This window comes from Jaculus jaculus, chromosome X, assembly GCF_020740685.1.
Source record: "Jaculus jaculus isolate mJacJac1 chromosome X, mJacJac1.mat.Y.cur, whole genome shotgun sequence".
NCBI classification, from domain to species: Eukaryota; Metazoa; Chordata; class Mammalia; order Rodentia; family Dipodidae; genus Jaculus; species Jaculus jaculus.
The window spans coordinates 49,478,705-49,500,539 of record NC_059125.1 but is presented as its reverse complement, the minus strand read 5'-3'; the positions used below and the strand labels follow the sequence as shown (position 1 = coordinate 49,500,539).

Here is a 21,835-nt window from a genome sequence, read left to right as displayed (position 1 = left end):
AAAGCCAGATGCACAAAGTGGCACATGTTTCTCAAGTTTGTTTGCAGTGGTAAGAGGCTCTGGCATACCCATTCTCTCACCCTTTCTCTTTCTCTAATAAGTAAATAAATGCATTTTAAAAAATATAGTGAATCTGTGAATCTCTATCTATCTATCATCTCTCTCTCTCTCTCTCTCTCTCTCTCTCTCTGGGTGTGTGTGTGTGTGTGTGTGTGTGTGTGTGTGTGTGTGTGTGTTATTTTCCTGGAAAATCCACTTGTACAAATATTTTTTAAGAGCCAGGTATAAAGCCAAGCATAGTGGTACAAGACTATAATCCCAGCTACTTTGGAGGCTGAGACAGGAAAATGGCAAATTCAAGACTTGACTGAGCTACAAAGTGAATTCAAGCCCAGCCTGGTATAGGGAGCTAATGCAGATGCCATTACAAGATGGCGCTGGCTTCCTGCCAGTCTTGAGGTAAATAATTCCTTATTTAGGCAGCGCCTTGGCGCCAACCTCCCTTGAGGTTGCGCATGCGCTTGACGCACCTTGTCCCGAGCCTATCCCGTGGCTCCTGTGGGCGGGTGAGCTTTGGCAGCCAATCAGTAGACGCCCCGTAGTGCTCGGCCCTATAAAAGCAGCTGTAATCCTACCCTCCTCGCCATCAGCTTTCCTGTTAACCAAGAGGCTCTCCAATAAAGTGTGATCAAGAAGGATCTTCGTTTGCTGGTCGTTCTTCTCCTGCTGGTCAGGGGGTTCGCCGCAGCCTGGAAAACTGTGTGAGAGCCTATATCAAAATATGAAGGAGGGCTGGACAGATGGCTTAGTGATTAGGCACTTGCCTGCAAAGCCTAAGGACCCAGGTTCCATTCCTCAGGACCCACATAAGATGCACAAGGTGGTACATGCATCTGGAGTTCGTTTGCAGTGGCTGGAGGTCCTGGCGCACACATTCTCTCTCTCTCTCTTTCTGACTTTCTTTCCTCTTAAATAAATAAATATAAAGGAGGGCTGGAGAGGTGGCTCAGTAGTCAAGGTGCTTACCTGCTGAGCCTAGCTACCTGGGTTCAACTCTCCAGTACCCACATAAAGCCAGATGCACAAATAAGCACATGTATCTTGAGTTTGTTTGCAGTGGCTAGAGGCCCTGGCATGCCCACTCATTCTCTCTCTCTCTATCTCTCCCATTGCAAATAAATTAAAAATATGAAGAAAAGAGAGAGGATGAATTTGCTCAGTTGTAATTTACCTAGCACTGTAGAGGCTGAGGCAGAAGAAACATGACAGGCTCAGGTTACAAAAGGAGACCATGTCTCAGAGACAGAGAGATGGAAGGGAGGATAGAAGAATGGAAGGAGAGATGGAAGAAAAAGAAGATGAAGGAAGAGGAAGAACAAGATACTCTTCCTTGTATTAACTGAGATGTGTACATGGATATTCAATGCTACGTTTTAATTGCAAAAGACTGAGAATACCTTAAATTCCTAGTAACACAGGACTGATTACCCTCATAATGGATACAATTTCAGTCTTTAAAAGGAATTAGCTAGGAGCCAGGCGTGGTGGCCCACGCCTTTAATCCCAGCACTGGGGAGGCAGTGGTAGGAGGATAGCTATGAGTTCGAGGCCACCCTGAGACTACATAGTGAATTCCAGGGCTAGAGTAAAACCCTACCTCAAAAAAAAAAAAACAAAAACGGAAATGAGCTACCTTGTCATATAGTCTGACATTGAATGATCACCAAGATTAATTGCTGAGAAAAGCAAACGTTAGAAGCTATTAGTGTTTGGGGATTAAATCCAGATCTTTTCACATTCCAAGTACATATTATAACATAGAATCTCACCCACAGAATAAAATTTTTGTATGCTAACATTTTTATTTATAAATGGATATAAAGATTGTGGTAGTTTGAGCCGGGAGTGGTGGCACACGCCTTTAATCCCAGCACTTGGAGGCAAAGGTAGTAGGATTACTATGAGTTCGAGGCCACCCTGAGACTACATGGTGAATTCCAGGTCAGCCTGGGCTAGAGTGAGACCCTACCTTGAAAAACCAAAAAAAAGATTGTGGTAGTTTGAATACTAGGTTCCCAGCTGATGGAGATTTGGGAATTAACATCTCCTGGAGAGAGTGTATTGTTGAGGGCAGGCTTATGGACATTATAGCCAGTTTCTCCTTGCCAGTGTTTGGCACACCCTCCTGTTCCTATGATCCACCTTATAGTGGTTAGAGAATAATGTCCACCCTCTGCTCATGCCACTGTTTTCCCCTACCATTGTGTAGCTTCCTCTCAAGTCTATAAGACAAAATAAACCTCTTTTCCCACAATCTTCTCTTGGTTGGGTGATTTCTACCAGCAATACAAACCTGACTGCAACAGTAAAGTGGTACCAGGAGTAGAGCTGCTGCTAGACAGCTGACTGTGTGGCTTTGGCCTTTTGGAGCTGATTTTCAAGAGGAATGTGGAAGGATTTGAAACCTTGGTTTAAGGGAAGCCTTGTAGTACTGTAAGTACAGCTTGATGGACTATTCTGGTCTGAGCTGCAAGACCTGAATGCAGTAAGAACTATAGACTGTGAGGTTTGGCTTATGAGGGTGAGAAAGAGCTGTGCCTGGACTGGGCTAGAAGTTTGTGTAAAAATCTTGCTGTTATATCCATGTCCTGGGAAGTTGTGCAGGGTTGCTTTGCATAGAAATGAACTGGTGTGAGCTGAGTGATATGGCACAGAAAAAATGAAATCTCGGGCTGGAGAGATGGCTTAGCGGTTAAGCGCTTGCCTGTGAAGCCTAAGAACCCCGGTTCGAGGCTCGGTTCCCCAGGTCCCATGTTAGCCAGATGCACAAGGGGGCGCACACGTCTGGAGTTCGTTTGCAGAGGCTGGAAGCCCTGGCGCGCCCATTCTCTCCCTCTATCTGTCTTTCTCTCTGTGTCTGTCGCTCTCAAAAAATAAAATAAAATAAAAAATGAAATCTCTAGGTCAACTGCTGCCTGTTCAGCTGCAATTGAGAGATTACAACCACTGAGTTTGGGCTCACTGAACTGCACTGGGGCAACAGGAAGAATGTAGATCTTTTGAAGGAGCCTCAGTGCTCAAGGAGTGTCCTATTCTTCAAAGTCTGTTTTATTCCCCCCTGGATCAACAAATTGGCAGCCTACCTGGTATTGTGGAATATAAGAAATGCAGGAAAGAGAGGGTCATTGGGTTTGAAATATGGTCTTGTGTTTTGGAAATGGCCATGGGCAGTGTGAAGCTGGATGCCTCGATGGGGATCCCGTGGGGCCCTGAGGATGAACCGTAGATTGCAGTGGCGATGCTGGGACCATGAGATGGCTGCTAAGGAAAGCTGCTGGCCTTGGATGAAGTTTTCCAGGACTATGAGTAGCCTAGCTGGAGGGGTGGAATTGGAACTCCAGAGATTTGTCACTGGCTAGAGTTGTTGGACTTGGAGCTACAGAGTTTGATGTTTGCCCTAGTTGTTTTAAATCTTATATTGCCTGGATATTTCTTTCCTATGCATAATGCCATCTTTTGCAGTGTGAATTGTTATTCTGTGCCATTATGGGTTTTGGGGGGATTTTTTGGTATTATGGCTCAGTTAAAAGATCTTGAACTAAGCCAGGCGTGGTGGTGCATGCCTTTAGGAGGATCGCCGTGAGTTCAAGGCCACCCTGAAACTCCATAGTGAATTCCAGGTCAGTTTGGGCCAGAGTGAGACCCTACCTCGAAAAAACAAACAAACAAAAAAGATATTGGACTATGGGGATGTTTGAACATCACTGGAATAAAATCCTCCTACCTCTGCCTCCCGAGTGCTGGTATTAAAGGCGTGTGCCGGGCTGGAGAGATGGCTTAGCGGTTAAGAGCTTGCCTGTGAAGCCTAAGGACCCCGGTTCGAGGCTCGGTTCCCCAGGACCCACGTTAGCCAGATGCACAAGGGGGCGCACGCGTCTGGAGTTCGTTTGCAGAGGCTGGAAGCCCTGGCGCGCCCATTCTCTCTCTCTCCCTCTATCTGTCTTTCTCTCTGTGTCTGTCGCTCTCAAATAAATAAATAAATAAATAAATAAATAAATAAATAATAAAAGGCGTGTGCCACCACGCCCGGCTGGGACTTTTAAAGTTAGATAAATGCCTTGCATTTTACATCATGTATGGTTATCAGTTTATGGGGGCCAGGGACGGAATGTGGTGGTTTGATATAGGTGTCCCCCATAAACTTAGATGTCCTGAATGCTAGGTTCCCAGCTGATGGAGATTTGGGAATTAAAGCCTCCTTGAGGAAGCATATTGTTGGGGGCGGGTTTATCGGTATTATAGCCACTTTCCCCATGCAAATCCCTGTTTCTGTTGTCCAGGGTGTGATGTCCACCCTCTGCTCATGCCAGTGTTTTCCCCTGCCATCGTGGAGCTTCCCCTCAAGCCTATAAGCCAAAATAAACTTCTTTTTCCCACAAGCTGCTCTTGGTTGGATGATGTCTACAAAACTGACTGCAACAGTGATACTATAAATCTAGTCAAAAGTCTGTGGCTGTACTGGGCATGGTGGCGCACGCCTTTAATCCCTGCACTCGGGAGGCAGAGGTAGGAACATCACCATGAGTTCAAGGCCACTCTGAGATTAGATAGTGAATTCCAGGTCAGCCTGAGCTAGAGTGAGACCCTATCTCAAAAAAACAAAAACAAAAAAGTCTGTGGCTGAGGAGGTCATAGCCCATAGGGGAAGGAAGCCCTACTATTATTTCTCTAAATGGGCATATGCCTGTTAAACTGCCTTCTAAATATTTTTGTTGATGTCCATAGATTATTGGTCTCAGTTTTGGTTACAGAAGCTTCTTTTTGCAGTGGGTGGCAGTTACTGCAGAGACTCAAAACTGGTCAAAGTACTGAGACTAAGTGACTATTGAGTGTTCAGTTCTAAACGGGACATCAGTATCTGGTGCACTTTCACATTGCTGGTAGAAATCACCCAATCAAGAGCAGTTTGTGGGAAAAAGAGGTTTATTTTGACTTTCAGGTTTGAGGGGAAAATGATTGCATAAGCAGAGGGTGAACATCACCCCCTGGCCAACATAAGGTGGATTACAGAAACAGGAGAGTGTGCCACACACTGGCATGGGGAAACTGGCTATAACCCCCATAAGCCTGACCCCAACAATACACTCCCTCCAGCAAGCATGAATTCCCAAATCTCCATCAGCTGGGAACCTAGCATTCAGGACACCCAAGTTTATGGGGGACACCTGAATCAAACCACCACATTTTGCCCCTGGCCCCCATAAACTGGTAACCATACATGATGTAAAATGCAAGGCATTTATCTAACTTTAAAAGTCCCAGCCAGGTGTGGTGGCACACGCCTTTAATCCCAGCACTCGGGTGGCAGAGGTAGGAGGATTGCCATGAGTTCAAGGCCACCCTGAGATGACAGAATTAATTCCAGGTCAGCCTGGACCACAGTGAGACCCTACCTCGAAAAACCAAATAAATAAATAAATAAATAAATAAATAAATAAATAAATAAATAAAAGTCCCCATAGTTTTCATCAATCCAAATGATGTTCAAACATCCCCATAATCCAACAAGGTCTTTTTACTGAGCCATAATATCAAAAAAAAATTCTCCAAAAAACATAATTGCACAGAATAAACATTCACACTGCAAAAGATGGCATTAGACATAGCAGTGAAATACTCAAGCAATACATGATTTAAACAGGGCAAATACCAAATTCTGTAGCTCTAAGTCCAACAACTCTAGCCAGTGACAAATCTCCCACTCCCGTAACTCTAACCAGCAACAAGTCTCTGGCATTCAAATTCTTCCCCTCCAGCTAGGCTACTCATAGTCCTGGAAAACTTCATGGGGCTGGCAGCTTTCCTTAGCAGCCATCTCATGGTCCTGGCATTTCCACTGCAATCCATGGTTCATCCTCATGGCCCCATGGGGTCTCCATGTAGGCATCCAGCAAACTTGCTTCATACTGCCCATGGCCATTTCCAAAACACAAGACCATGTTGCAAACTCAATGATCCTCTCTTCCCTGCATTTCTTATACTCCACGATACCAAAAAGGTGCCAATTTGTTCATCCAGTGGGGGATAAAGTAGACTTTGAGAACTCCTTGAGCACTCAGGCCCCTTTAAAAGAGTCTACATTCTTCCTGTTGCCCCAGTGCAGGTCAGCTGGCCCAAGCTCAAAGGTTGCACTCTCTCAAACAATTCAGAGGTGAACAGGCAGCAATTTAGGCTCAAACATTTGTTTTTTGTTTTTTTTGTTTTTTCTGGGCCATATCCCTCTGCTCACACCAATCCATTTCTACGCAAAGTAATCCTGCACAACTTCTCAGGACATGGCCATAACAGCAAGCTTCCCACACAAACTGCCAGCACAGTCCAAGCAAAGCTCTTTCTCACCCTCATAAACCAAACCTCACAGTCCATAGTTCTTACTGCATTCAGGTCTTTCAACTCTGACCAGAACAGTCCATCAAGCTGTACTTACCACACTGCAAAGTATCTCTTAGGCCAAGGTTTCAAATCCTTCCACATTCCTCTTGAAAATCAGCTCCAAAAGGCCAAAGCCACACAGGTGTCTAACAGCAATCCCATTTCTCAGTACCATTTTACTGTTGCAGTCAGGTTCACATTTCTGGTATTAATCACCCAACTAAGAGCAGCTTGTGGGATAAAGAGGTTTATTTTGGCTTACAGGCTTGAGGGGAAGCTCCACAATGGCAGGGGGAAATGATGGCATGAGCAGAGGGTGGACATCATCTGCTGGCACACATAAGGTGGACAACAGGATCAGGACAATGTGCCACACACTGGCAAGGGGAAAGTGGCTATAACACCCATAAGCCCGCCCCCCACAATACAGCACCTCCAGCAGGCATTAGTTCCCAAATCTCCATCAGCTGGCAACCGAGCCTTCAGAACACCCAAATTTATGGCGGACACCTGAATCAAACCACCACAGTATCACTCCCTTCAAGGCTCAGAGAACACTGTGGAATAGAAGCATAAAGAAGGCAAGAGTCAGAGGATAGGGAGGAGTGCTCTGGAATGTTATCTTTCAGATATGACACAACTATTGGGTGCACTCCAGCCTGGGCCTGTACTACATCTCAGAAACTACATCCACGGATTCCATCATCTCCACGCTGTATTCAGACTTCACAGCCACTATTAGATATAGGGACATCCCACTCTAAGTTGCTTCTTTGTGCGTCTGTCTACTGAAAATCCTCAGTGGCCAACATTGACTTGGCGCAATGCTTAGTGTGCAGACAAGGAGACTTTCAGAACACTATGTCCACCAGTGCTGATACAGCATGCTTGGAGTTTATACAAAGTGCCTGGTTTCAAGTGAGGGAAAACATATTCAGTAGCCAATCCACGGTAGACCACTTCCACTGACTGGCTTCAGAAGTTCCATCAGTAATATCCAACAAATACTTGAAAATTTCTGAACCACCATTGTCTTTTGGAGGGTCCCACATGACACTGAAGTTATGAGATGCCAGGGGTCCTTTAGTATAATGGACAGATTTTCCCTTCCATATTAGAAACAGTCAGCCTGAATTTATATTGTGTGCTTCTTTTGAGGTTTTTTGTTTTGTTTTGTTTTGTTTTTTTAGTACAGTGTATTTTGGGTGGAAATGGTTATCATCTTTATCCTCCTGAATTTCCAGAGTATAGGTAATCATGTCCTCGGGTGAGCAGCCTTCTGGCTTGTTCCACTACAACATGACCCAGATGACACTAGCTTGGACAAATCTGGGTGCCAAGGACATCTGAAGGATGTTTCCTAACATGTAGCAGACTACCTCTTAGCTATAGCCACTGGTGCAGGTGTCATTCCAAGCAGCCAGCCTGACCGTGTACCCCATGGCCAGACAAAGCTTTGTCAATAAAATAAATAAAAGGCAACATAGTGCTGAGAAGAAGGGACGGAGGAGCGTCCAGCACTAAAACATCTCACACCCACCAAGGCTCAGGGTCCATTGCAGAAGAGGTGACAGAAAGAATGTAAGAGCCAAAGGAAGGGTACCACTCCTTACATACAACTGTCCAGACAGACTTTGGCCCCAGATATTCAAGACCTCGCAGTGCCTAGCAATACCTACACAAGACCCTCATAATAGGAGAAAAAGATGATGACATCAAATTAAAAGAGAGACTAATGGAGAGAGGGAGGGGATATGACAGAGAGCAAAGTTATGAAGGGGAAAGTGGGGGAGGGGAAGGAAATAACATGGTTTGTTGTCTGTAAGTATACTAGTTGTCAATAAAAACATATATATTAGGGCTAAAGAGATGGCTTAGCAGTTAAGTGCTTGCCTGTGAAAGCTAAGGACCTCGGTTCAAGGTTTGCTTCCCCAGGACCCACAAAAGGCAGATGCACAGGGGGGCGCATGCGTCTGGAGTTCATTTGCAATGGCTGGAGGCCCTGGCATGCCCATTCTCATTCTCATTCTCTCTCTCTCTACACACACACACACACACACACACACACACACAGGCTGGAGATGTTGCTTCAAGGTAGAACAGTTGCCTACTAGAGCTAGTGATGTAGTTTCAAATTAAATTAAAAATTAAAATTAAACTTGAAGAGGTGAAGACACCCAATGAGATGGTAACTTTCCTTCAGGCTCTAAAGTTATAGATGAATTCCTACCTTGTCCCTCCTCCCATGATCCCCCTCACCTCATAGGCCTTGCCACGTCCCCCTGGCTGGGGAGGATCCTGGATGACTGCCATGTTCATGCTGGACCTCTGCCCTAGGGCTGTCTTGCTAACAACTCTGATCTTCCCAAGTTCTTTAAGGTCCATGGACTTGTCAAGAGCTGCTGAGGTCAGAAGGAAGAAATGGGCTTCACCCAGGGATCATGCAGCGACTCCAAGACACCTGAAAAGACAGTGTGTACGTGGTCAGAAACACACACTTGCCATACAAACTTTTTTAAAATTTAATTTAATGTAACAGGCTATACTCTTTTATCCCCTCACCCCTGCTCCCGTTTCCTTAGGGGCCCTCCTCTGTGGGTTATGGTATTCACTGTTGGATCATGAAGGCCTCAGTCCGTCCCTGTAGGGTAGTGGTGGGAACCGTGCCTCAGGGCACTCCTACCTACTCTGTGGCTTTTAAGTATTTCTGTCCCCTCTTCTGTAATGTTCTCTGAGCAATGGCAGGTCTGTTGGCAGTCTGGTTTGGTGTTGAGTTCTCTGTAGCCTCTGGATTTCTGCTTTGATGGACTCTGATTGAACACCATGTCTGTCACCATTACCCTGGAACTGGTTGTCAGGCTAGTAGTAAGAGTAGTATCCGTGTTACCATTTCCTCTGCAATTTTTTCTGGGCCTCGGCAGATGCCACACAAATACTTTATCATGACGCCAAAGTACAGTTCAACCCACTGGATACAAAATCTCAGCAATACCTATTCTCCTTAATCAAAACGGAATACGAGCTGGGTGTGGTGGTGCACACCTTTAATCCCCGCACTTGGGAGGTAGAGGTAGGAGGACCACCGTGAGTTCAAAGCCTCCCTGAGACTACATAGTGAATTTCAGGTCAGCCTAACCTACAATGAGACTGTACTTCAAAACAAACAAACAAACAAACAAGAAAAAGGAACATGATTTGGACTAAGATTAACAAAGGCTTATAATGCTGCCAATATTTAGATGGGAGGTTATTAAAGATTTCTTCAGTTTTATTTAAAAACAATAAAAGCCTAAACTGTGCTGGGGATATAGCTCAGTTGGTAGACTGCTTGCCTAGAATGGATAAAGCCCTGGGTTTGATCTACAGCACTGCATAAAGTAGACATGGTGGTGCACAATTATAATCCCAGCACTTGGGAGGTAGAGACAGGAGGATCAGAAACTCAAAGCAATCCTTGGTTACATAGGGAATTTGATGCCAGCCTAGGCTACAAGAATTGAAATTATTTCAAGTGGATGTGAAAATTATGTGAGATGATGTTTGTAAGGCATTTAGCTAGGAACTGGCACAATGTAAACATTTCATGTATATTAGCAACTACTGTTTTACAGGTTGACTGCCCCAAATTTGAGAGTCTCAAATTCAAAATGCTCCAAAATCCAAAATGTTTTGAGCACTGACATGATACCAGAAGTAGAAATTTTCACACCTGTCCTCAGGTGATGGATCACAATCAAAACTAAGTTGCCCTAAAAATATTTTCTAAAATTACTTTCAGATTATGCAAGGTATATATGAAAGAAAAATTTCATGTATAGACTTGGATCTCATCCCTAAGATACAAATATATATATCTATATACCAGAAATTAAGGACCATATATTTGTAGTTCAGCTGAAATTTATGATATTTAATGAGTTTCTTTATTGACTTATTCTTTGTTTATGTGTTTTGAGGAAGTTTCTCACTCTAGTCAATCTATAGCCCAGGCTGGCTTTGAACTCATGGCAATTCTCCTACTCAGGAGGCAGCCTCCTCAGTGCTGGGATTAAAAATATGCACCATCAAAAAAAAAAAATCCAGGTGTGGTGATGCACACCTTTAATCCCAGCACTTAGGAGGCAGAGGTAGGTAGGAGGATCACCATGAGTTCGAGGCCACCCTGAGACTCCAGGTCAGCCTGGACCAGAGTGAAACCCTACCTCGAAAAAGGAAAAAAAAAAACAAACAAACATGCACCATCATTCCTGGCTCTTAATGGATTTGTTAGTTTATTAAAGAGAAATATCTTAAAAATGAGTTATGATTTGGCCTAATTCAACAGCATAGCAGTAGTTAAGAAAATTAAGTAAAACAAAAATAAAATCTAGGAATCTGTAATTAATAAAAATAGAATCTTAGTTAGGCTGGGTGGCTCAGGCCTTTAGTTCTAGCACTTGGGAGGCTGAGGTAGGAGGATCATTGTTAAGTTAAAGGCAAGACTGGAGCTACAGAGTGAGTTCAATGTCAGCCTGGGCCATAATGAGATCCTGCCTCAAAAAAATAAAATCTTGCCAGGCGTGGTGGCGCACGCCTTTAGTCCCAGCACTCGGGAGGCAGAGGTAGGAGGATCACCACAAGTTCAAAGACCCCCTTTGGCTACACAGTGAATTCCAGGTCAGCCTGAGCTAGAGTGAGACCCTATCTCAAAAAAAAAAACAACAAAAAAAGATAATAATAAATAAAATAAAATCTTAGGCCAAGGCAGAGTGGCACACACCTATAATAGTAGGTTCCAGTGAGTTGAAACAGGAAGAGTTAGGCTTGAAGCCAGCTTGGGTTACATAGTGAAATCCTTTCTCAAAAAAATTGGGCTGGGGCTGGAGAGATGGCTTAGTGGTTAAGGCGTTTGCCTGCAAAGCCAAAGGACCCAGGTTCGATTCTCCATGACTCATGTTAGCCAGATGCACAAGGGGGCACACACATCTAGAGTTCCTTTACAGTGGCTGGAGGCCCTGGTGCGCCCATTCTCTTTCTCTCTCCCTTTTTCTCTGTCAAATAAATAAATAAATAAAATTAGTTTAAAAAAATTGGGATTTGTACTTTTGAAAAATGGGCTGGACAGATAGCTCAGTCAGTAAAATGCTTGTCATGCAAAGATAGGTACCTAAGTTAAATCCCAAGACCCACATTTTTTAAAAAGACGGGTGTGGGGCTGAAGAGATAGTTTAGCAGTTAAGGTGCCTGCCTGCAAAGCCTGAAAACCCAGGTTTGATTCTACAGGTCCCATGTAAGGCAGATGCATATGGTGGCACATGTGTCTGGAGTTCATTTGCAGTGGCTAGAGGCTCTGGCACACTCATTCTCATTCTCTCTTTCTCTCCAACTCTTTGTCTCTAATAAATAAGTAAAAAAGCCAGATTTAATATTACCCATTTGTAATCCCAGTACTTGGGAGTTGGAGACAGGCATATTCTTGGAGTTTACTGACCAGCCAGCCAAGCCTAATTGGTGAGCTCCATGCCAATGAGAGACCCTCATTCAAAAAAGATGGAAAAGGGGGCTGGAGAGATGGCTTAGTGGTTAAACACTTGCCTGTGAAGCCTAGGGACCCCAGTTTGAGGCTCAATTCCCCAGGACCTACGTTAGCCAGATGCACAAAGGGACGCACACATCTGGAGTTCATTTGCAGTGGCTGGAAGTCCTGGCGCACCCATTCTCTCTTCTATCTCCCTTTTCCTCTGTCTGTTGCTCTCAAATAAATAAAAATAAACAATTTTTTTTGTAAAAAAAAGATGGAAAAGAAAGACAGATGGATCCGGAAGAATGCCATCCAAGATTGTCCTCTGGTACATGCACACACACACGAACATGCACAAATATATACACATACACATATATAAATAAGTACATAAAATCTTAAATAAATCGAGCTGGAGAGATGGCTTCACAATTAAGGCCTTTGCCTGCAAAGCCAAAGGACCCAGGTTTGATTCCTCAGTAGCCACGTAAACCAGATGCACAAGGTAGCACATGCATCTGGAGTTTGTTTGCAGTGGCTGCAGGCCCTATTGTGCCCATTCTCTCTCTCTCTCTCTCTATCTGCCTCTCTCTCACTCTCAAATAAACAAAAATAAAAGACTTTTCAAAAATCTTAAATAAATGAAATGAATATAACAATATAGTACTTAAATAAAAACAAGCTGGTCTTTTGAAATGAGTGTCATAGATAACCCTGCAGCAAGCTAGGTAGAATAGTAAATATATTAAAAAAAAAAACAACAACTAGAAACCAGTAGTAGAACAATCTAGCCAGGCATGGTGGCACAGGCCTTTAATCCCAGTAATTTGGGAGGCTGAGGTAGGAAGATCATCATGAATTTGAGGCCAACCTGGAGATACAGAGTGAGTTCCAGGTCTGGGCTAGAATGAGACCCTGCCTCAATAAATAAATAAATAGAAAGACAAGAAAATCTCCACATAGTTGAAAATACATTTTATTTTAAAATATTTTATTTTTTTAATTTTTTTGTTTATTTGTATTTATTTGAGAGTAACCGAGAGAAAGAGGCAGATAGAGAGAGACAGAAAATGGGCACACCAGGGCTTCTAGCCACTGCAAACGAACACCAGACGCATGTGCCCCCTTGTGCATCTGGCTTACGTGGGTCCTGGGGAATAGAGTTTTGAACCTGGGTCCTTACGCTTCACAGGCAAGCGCTTAACCGCTAAGCCATCTCTCCAGTCCCTGAAAACACATTTTCATAGAATCTATGGATCATAGAAGTCTCAAGGAAAATTTAAAAAGCAACACATGAAAATACAACATAACAATTTGTAGAATGCAAATAAAACATTAAGATGGGAATTTTTTTTTAAATCCGGGTGCGGTGGCGCACACCTTTGTTTTTTTAATTTTTTATTTATTTATTTGGGAGCGACAGACACAGAGAGAAAGACAGATAGAGGCAGAGAGAGAGAATGGGCGCGCCAGGGCTTCCAGCCTCTGCAAACAAACTCCAGACGCGTGCACCCCCTTGTGCATCTGGCTAACGTGGGACCTGGGGAACCGAGCCTCGAACTGGGGTCCTTAGGCTTCACAGGCAGGCGCTTAACTGCTAAGCCATAAGATGGGAATTTTTAGCACTAAAAGTTTATATTAGAAGACTGAAAGTTTATATTAGAAGACTGACCTAAATAATGTAAGTTACCACATCAAGAAACAGAAAAGGGAATTGGAGAGATGGCTTAGCAGTTAAGGCATTTGCCTGCAAAGCCAAAGGACCCAGGTTCAGTTCCCTAGGACCCACGTAAGCCAGATGCACAAGGGGGCACATGCATCTGGAATTTGTTTGCAGTGGCTGGAAGCCCTGGTGCACCCATTATCTCCCTCTGTCTCTGCCTCTTTCTCTCTCTCTCTCTCTCTCTCTCTCTCTCTCTCTCAAATAAATATATATTTTTTAAAGAAAGAAAATAGCCAAAAGAAAAAGAAAATAGAAAAAGCTTAGGAGATGGCTCACCAGTTAAAGGCACTTGCTTGCAAAGCCTGACAGTCCAAGTTCAAATCCCCAGTACCCACATAAAGCCAGATGCACAAAGTGATGCATGTATCTGAAGTTCATTTGCAAAGGCAAAGAAGCCCTCATTTGTCCATTCTCATTCTCTTTCTCTCTCTCTCTCTCTCTCTCCTTTCAAATAAATAAATTATAAATTTTTAAGAAACTAGAAAAGAAAAAAGAAAAGTAAACCCAGAGCAAGCAAAAGAAGTAAAGAAAAAAAAGAGCAAAAATCAATAAAACTGAAAAGACAAAATTAACAGAGAATTATCGGGGTATCTAAAAAAGTTATATGACATGACCAAGTCGAGTTTATTCTAAGTAAGGCTGGTTCAATATTCAAGTACCACCGCCCCCCACACACAGAGAGATTAACTGGCTAAAGCAGGAAAATCACAAGATCACACAAATTCATAATATCAACAAAATTTAACTGCAATTCTTGATTTAAAATAAAAATCTTACAGCAAATTAGGAAACTTTCTCAATTTGACAAGGATCATCTGTTAGGGGCTGGAGAGATGGCTCAGAGGATAAGGTGCTTTCTTGCAAAGCCTGACAGCCTTGATTCAATTCCCCTTTACCCATGTAAAAACAGATGCACAATATTTTTAAAAATCTGCCTAAATTGACATGCAAATTTCATGCAATGACTACGAAAATCCCAGCAAGGTATTTTCTAGATAGAGGCAAGGTTATGAAATGCATATGGAAAAGTAAGAGAGTTAGAAGAGTTCAAATGAATTTGAAAAAGAATAGAGTGGACTGAATCACTGTATCCATATTCAAGACTTAACTCCACAGCTACGGTAATCATGACAATGTAGAACTGCTGGCAGAAATCAATGGAACATGATACATAGAGATTCCAGGAAGAGCCTCCCATAGAAGGATGGCTAATTTATTTTTGATAAAGGTGTAAAGCATTTACTGAAGGAAGGAGAATCTTTTCAACAAATGATGCTTGAGTAACTGGACTTCCATAAGTGAATAAATGCACCACAACCCAAGTCTCACGTTATGCAAAACAGAACTCACAATGGACCATTAACAGCAAGAGAAATGAACAGATCACCATCCTAATGGAGAATCTCTCTCCCTTCTCAGTAATGGAAGAAGCAGACAAAAAAAGCTCGAATTTTGCATAACAAAACTGACAACTAAATAATTACTACTTTCGAATTTTAGACAAAATATTGCTAAGAATTCACTACTGACTAGGCCATAAATGTTCTCATATTTCATGAATAAGCTTCATGTAGACATTTTTTCTGACCCAAAACTAACATTAAAAATCCATTAAACAGGTAAACTTTGGGGAATTGAAAATGCACATCTAAATAACTCCTGGAGGGAGGGAATACATTATTAACGCTTTAAAAGCACTGAAAACATAATGCACCAAACCAGTGGGTGTTAATGAAGTTCAAGACCTTAACAGAGACCTTGGAAAATTGAAAAAGCCTGCAAAATAATTGGCGGATCGTCCAACTCAAGTTAGACCAGGGATTCCCGCGCTGGGCACCCAGAATCTCGCAGCACTCACCCTCCCTGGCCGCCCATCTCCTCCACAGTCCTCACCTTGGACTTGAATCCGCTTGACAACTAACCATGGGCGGCGAGCAGCGCAGCCGCTTCCGGTCAGCACCCTAGCGCCGCCCCTTCTTGGTATTTGGAGCTTTGCACCGGAGGGGAGGGGAGTGTTCTGTGCATGCGCAAAGCCACTTCACACGCCACCCGGAGAGGATTGGGGAGCTGTTGTTGAGTTGGCACTTTGGGACATTCGGTGCCCCTCAGCAGCTTTATCAGGTGGGGAACATGGTCGCGCCTGGGTCTCTCACTTCTCCACGGGGTACACCATATTTGGATGTGGAGATGTCTCCCTGGCGGGGAGCGCGAATGAGGACGTTTCTCTGGAGTGGTTGACTCGAAGGAGGGCTCTTTGGATTTATTTGGATCTATGTAATACCTTTAGAGGCGCAAAGGGTCTCTTAGACATCCCGGCGCCTGCCAGACACTACAGGATAGGAAGTGCGGTGAAATCAGGCTGGAAGATACCACGAGAGAAATAAAAGGGAGAAATCAGGAGGGAGATGGGTCTGAGATCAATATTAAGATTGTAACCTCTGCTTGTGGGGCTTGGCTGTGAGTCTGATCCCACATTCTACCTCCTTATCTCCCACTTCGTCTACCCCAACTCAAACATATGAACTCATAACAATTTTAATGTGTCCTTAATCCAATGAGCTTTCAAAAATATTTTTAATACTTATTTTGATTTTTCTCAATGTAAGATCTATGACATAGATTCTACATAGTAATGTTCTTCCTTTCCCAATGTAGCTTTAAATATAAGACTCTGATTCTGACCTTCCACCAGTTTGCTGCCCTTTATCACCTCTAATACGTTATTCTGGAGGTAACCCTGCCTGCCTGGGCAGTGATGTCACTGGGACAAAACTTCAGAAGTTAGTACTTATATCTCTGCCTCCACGGGGTGCTGTAAGAAGCAGAAGACTGTGCCCTGCTCAAGGCCATTCTGAATTGTCAAATATGAAAAGAATTTTGGGCCAGTTAAGGCATTTCCCTGCAAAGCCAAAGGACCCAGGTTTAATTTCCCAAGGACCCAGATAAACCAGATACACAAAGTAGCACATGTGTCTGGAGTTCCTTTGCAGTGGCTAGAGACCCTGGCATGCCCATTCTCCCTCTCAAATAAAATATTTTAAATGCATGGTTATGAAATTTCTTGCCTTTAATCCCAGCACTTAAGAGGAAGTGTAGAGGTAGGAGGATTGCTATAAGTTCAAGGCAACCCTGAGACTACATAGTGAATTCCAAGTCAGCTTGGGATAGAGCAAGACCCTAGCTTGAAAAACCAACTATATATATTGCTATATTAAAAAAAAAAAAAAAGCCCTGGACTGGGGAAATGGCTAAGCGGTTAAAGGTACTTGCTTGCATCTCTTCACAATCACAGTACCTGGATAGTCATCTGCTCCTCACAACCACAGCCACCTGGAAGGCTATTTCCTCACAACTTCAACTACTGAGACATGCATCTCTGTGGTGGTTTGATTCAGGTGTCCTCCATAAACTTAGGTGTTCTGAATGCTAAATCCCCAGCTGAGAGAGATTTGGAAATTCACGCCTCCTGGAGGGAGTGTATTGTTGGGGGAGGGCTTATGGGTATTATAGCCAGTGTTCCCTTGCCAGTGTTTGGCACACCCTCTTACTGATGTCTACCTTACGTTGGCCAGGGGGTGATGTCCACCCTCTGCTCATGGCATCGTTTTCCCCTGCCATCATAGAGATTCTTGTCAAGCCTATAAGCCAAAATGAACCTTTTTTTTTATTTCCAAACAAAAAATAAAGGTCCTTGCTTGCAAATCCTGTTGGCCCAGGTTCAATTCCCCACTACCCATGTAAAGCCAGATGCACAAGGTGGCACAGGTATCTGGAGTTTGTTTGCAGTGGCAAGAGGCCCCAGTGCATCATTCTTCTCTTCTCTCTCTCTCTTGCAAGGAAATAAAAATACATTTTTTTAAGCCCTGGCTTGAAATAGTAGCCACGCAAAATAGAGTTCTTTATGGCATTACAGTGGCAGCATGTCTTTAGGCAAAATGTTTTCTGTTAATTTTGCATCTGGCTTGATCTGGGTCTATTCTCACATCCTGAGGAGTTGCAGGACAAAGTTTTATAACCTGAATTCACTTTTTCCTTCTTAGCAGGGAGGGCTCTCTGATTTTCTCATAGTCTCTTTTTGCCCCCGAATCCCTGGTCTGGATAAGTGTTTGTTGAGTGAATTAGTGAAAGAAATGGAATCAGTATAAGCACATTTGGCACGGGTACATAGTACTTTTTTTTTTTTTTGTACTGGGGATTGAACCATGGCCTAGCATATACTATGCAAGCTCTCTATCACAAAGCTACATCCTCAGTCTGGTATGAGTCTACTTCTAATAACAGTGTGAGGGTTTGTTGGTAATGTTGTTTTGTATCATAATAGTACTATGGTTATTTTAGGACAAGTAGGTGTTTCTGTTCTTTTTTTTTGGAGAGGAAGGAAGAGTAGAATCAATGAACAGATGAAGAAATTTTCAAAGTCATCAGGAAAATACATCAACACATAATGACATAACGATCTACACCCTTTTCGAAGTTGTAGAAGTCTGACAAGACTAAGAGTTGGAGAATTTGTGGACCTACCAGGGTCTTGTGTGCTGTTGAAGGACTATAAGTCAGTGCAGTCACATTAGAAAATAGTTTGAGCTGGGCGTGGTGGCACATGCCTTTAATTCTAGCACTTGGGAGGCAAAGGTAGGATGATTGCTGTGAGTTCGAGGCCACCCTGAGACTACATAGTGAATTCCAGGTTAGCCTGAGCAAGAGTGAGACCCTACCTTGAAAAAACAAACAAAAAAGTTTGGTCATCTCTCTTACAGTGAATATTCACACTAATCGCAATCTAGCATGTCCAGCCTTAGGGATATACCTAAGGAAAAAAAAATATGCAAGAAACCTAGGGTGGCCATTCAAAACAGCCAAACCTGGAAACAAGAGCCAGGTATGGTGGTAGTTCATGTTTGTGGTGCCAGCACTTACAGTGCACAGATAGGAGGATTGTGGGTTCAAGGCCAGCCTAAGCTACATAGTAAGACTCTGTCTCAAAAAAAAAAAAAAAAAAGTCAGGCATGGTGGCACACACCTTTAATCCCAGCACTTGGGAGGCAGAGGTAGGAGGATCACTGTGGGTTCAAGGCCACCCTGAGACTACAGAGTGAATTCCAGGTCATCCTGGGCTACAGTGAGACCCTACCTCAAAAAAAAAATGCCACCTTGTGCATCTGACTTATATAGGTCCTGGGGAATCAAACCTGTTCCTTAGGCTTTGCAGGCAAATGCCTTAACTGCTAAACCATCTCTCCAGCCCTAAAATATTTATTTATTTATTAATTTTAAATATATTTCATTTATTTATTTGAGAGAAAGAGGCAGAGAGCAAATGGATGCACCATGGCTTCCAGCCACTGCAAATGAACTCTAGATGCATGCACCCTTTTGTGCATCTGGCTTACGTGGGTCCTGGAGAGTCAAACGCCTTAACCGCTAAGCCAACTCTCCAGCCCCTATTTACTTATTTAAAAGGAGAGGTGAGAGGGGGGGAAGGTAGAGAAGGAGATAATAGACATACCAGGGTCTCTATATGATAATACAAGCATCTTCTCAGTATTCCTTGACATAGTTTCCTTAGTTGTTGATACTTCCACATAAAGTTTGAAAGTGTTTTACCAAGTTGGAAAATAAATTATACTTGTACATTCATTCCTTAAGTAGGATAAACATGCTTCCACTGGTGTTTTAATTTTATTGCATTTCCTATCCTCCTTGTGTGTGTGTATATATATAGACATACATACACACATATGCACATACATATATGTACATACATACATACATCTCTGTAAAGTTTGTTTTTAAATTTTATTTATTTATTTTACAGAAAGAGAGAAAGAGGCAGATAGAAAATAGACATGCCAGGGCCTGTAGCCACTGCAAACTCTAGATGCATGCATCACCTTGAGCATCTGGCTTACATGGGTACTGGGGAATTGAACCTGGGTCCCCTAAGGCTTCACAGACAAGTGCCTTAACAGCTAAGCCATCTCTCCAGCCCCTAAAGTTTTATAGTATATTTTAGAATAATTTTCATTTTCTTAAGTCCAACATCTTTCTTGTTATATTGATTGTTAGGTATTTTGTGTTTGTTGCTCTCATTGGAAACCTTTTCCCTGGGGTGATGCAAACAGACATCTTCTCCCCAAATATGGTATAGATGACAGACCAAAGGACGATTACACCAAAACTAGATGGGTGAACCAATTAATTTAGTGGGGTTGCTTACAGGCAGGAGCACTAAGTGACTCAAATGCGGCCACACCATAAATCTAATTCTGTCCTGGATGACAATCTCCCCATAGATGCTTTGACTCAAAGGCAACTGCATCACCAGAAAGCCCATCTCAGCCTAGGTGACCGTTTTTTTGGAAGCTCCATCTCTGGAGCACACCACACCATTTGCAAGCAGCTCCATTGGAGAGTCAAGCACACTGCACCCTTGCAGGCAGCTACATAACAAAGGAGAGTCTCTCATCCCCAAACAGTTGTTTCCCCTTTATATAGCCTTAGGGCAGGGACTTTCCCAGACTTCTGGACTTCCTAGAGTCTCTGGAACTCACTTCCTGACCCCACCCAGAAAGGGATGTTTCCCTTTCTAGCTAACATAACCTTGGGAGTGGTCTCCCAGACTTACTTCCTAAATCCCAAGGGCCTCCTTTCTCCCTTCAATTAGGAGGAATTTGCCACACAATGGTTACCATTATTGGAAATGGGATAGCTTCTTCCCTTCCCATGTACTTGAATCTGGTATACATATACACTTATTTGTTTATTTTTCGAGGCAGGGTCTCACTGTAGACCAGCCTGACCTGGAATTCACTCTGTAGTCTCAGGGTGGCCTTGAACTCAGAGCAAGCCTCCTACCTCTGCCTCCCGAGTGCTGGGATTAAAGGTGTGTGCCACCATGTCCGGCTCTCTCTCTCTCCCTCTCTTTTTTTTAATCTAGTATATTTTCTTGTATCCCACCAACTTATTCAAATTCCCAGTGCTGTTTTTCTAGATACACAATGTAACACCTACAAATAAAAATTATTTTTCTCAATAGTTAATATGCGCCGGCTGTGGTAGCACATGCCTTTAATTCCAGCACTCGGGAGGCAGAGGATCGCCATGAGTTCAAGGCCACCCTGAGACTACAGAGTGAATTCCAGGTCAGCATGGACTAGAGTGAGACCCTACCTTGAAAAACCAAAAAAAAAGGTTAATATGCTTATTTCATCTTTATATTTTATTGTATGAGGTAAGCCTTTCAAAACACTATTGCTTCTGGGCATAGTGGCACACACCTTTAATTCCAGCACTCAGGATGCTGAGGTATGAGGGTTACCATGAGTTCAAGGCCAGCCTGGACTACAGGGTGAGTTCCAGGTCAGTTTGGGCTACAGAGATCTTACTTCAAAAGACAAAAAAAAAAAAAAAAAAAAAAAAAAAACTCTTGTACAGCTGAGAATGGTGGTGTATACCTTTAATCTCATCACTGGAAGGCTGAGGTAGGAAGATCACTGTGAGGTGAGTAAAGGCCAGCCTGAGGCTACAGAGTGAAATACAGGTCAACCTAGGCTAGAGTGTCTCAGTAAAGTGCTTGCTGTACAAGCCTAAGGACTTGAGTTCAAATCTCCAGCGCCCATGTAAAAGCTGGGCATGGTGGCACATGCCTGTAATCCTGGCACCAGACAGGTGGAGGCAGGATCCCTGGGGTTTGCAGCCTAGCTAATCTAGCTGAGTTAGTGAGCTCCAAGCTCAGTGAGAGAACCTGTCTGAAAAATATTGCCAGACGTGGTGGTGCATAACTTTAATCCCAGCACTCTGGGAGGCAGAGGTAGGAGGATCACTATGAGTTCCAGGCCACACTGAGACTATATAGTGAATTCCAGGTCAGCCTGGGCTACAGCGAGACCCTGCCCCGAAAAAACAAAATAAATAAAGTGGAGAATTATTGAGAAAGATATCTGATATCAGCCTCTGGCGTCTGTAAGCATGCACACACATGCACATGCACCACACATACGTGCACCCTAAGCACATACACACCAAAAAAATCAAAATTTTTGATTCTCTATAAAAAATGTTCATAGACTTAATATCCAGAATATACAATGAATTAAAAAAAAACACTGTTGAGGTATAGTAATGCATGTGTGTAACCTCAGCACTTGAGAAGCTGAGGCAGGACAATCAAAAATTTAACA

The 21,835-nt window shown here is 43.2% G+C and overlaps 1 protein-coding gene across 4 annotated transcripts in view; it reads right to left on the bottom strand.

The window, feature by feature from the left end:
* Znf81 (zinc finger protein 81) overlaps nt 1-21,835 on the bottom strand; it is an 81,207-nt gene that overhangs the window by 46,468 nt on the left and 12,904 nt on the right. For 2 of the 4 annotated variants that reach the window (XM_045140801.1, XM_045140798.1), the window contains exon 2: nt 8,692-8,893. In XM_045140801.1, coding sequence (XP_044996736.1) covers nt 8,692-8,817 — 126 coding nt within the window. In that variant the 5' untranslated portion in view covers nt 8,818-8,893. Of the gene's footprint in view, nt 1-8,691; nt 8,894-15,513; nt 15,599-21,835 lie in introns of those variants that run through there. The other 2 variants (XM_045140800.1, XM_045140799.1) reach the window with 2 other exon arrangements.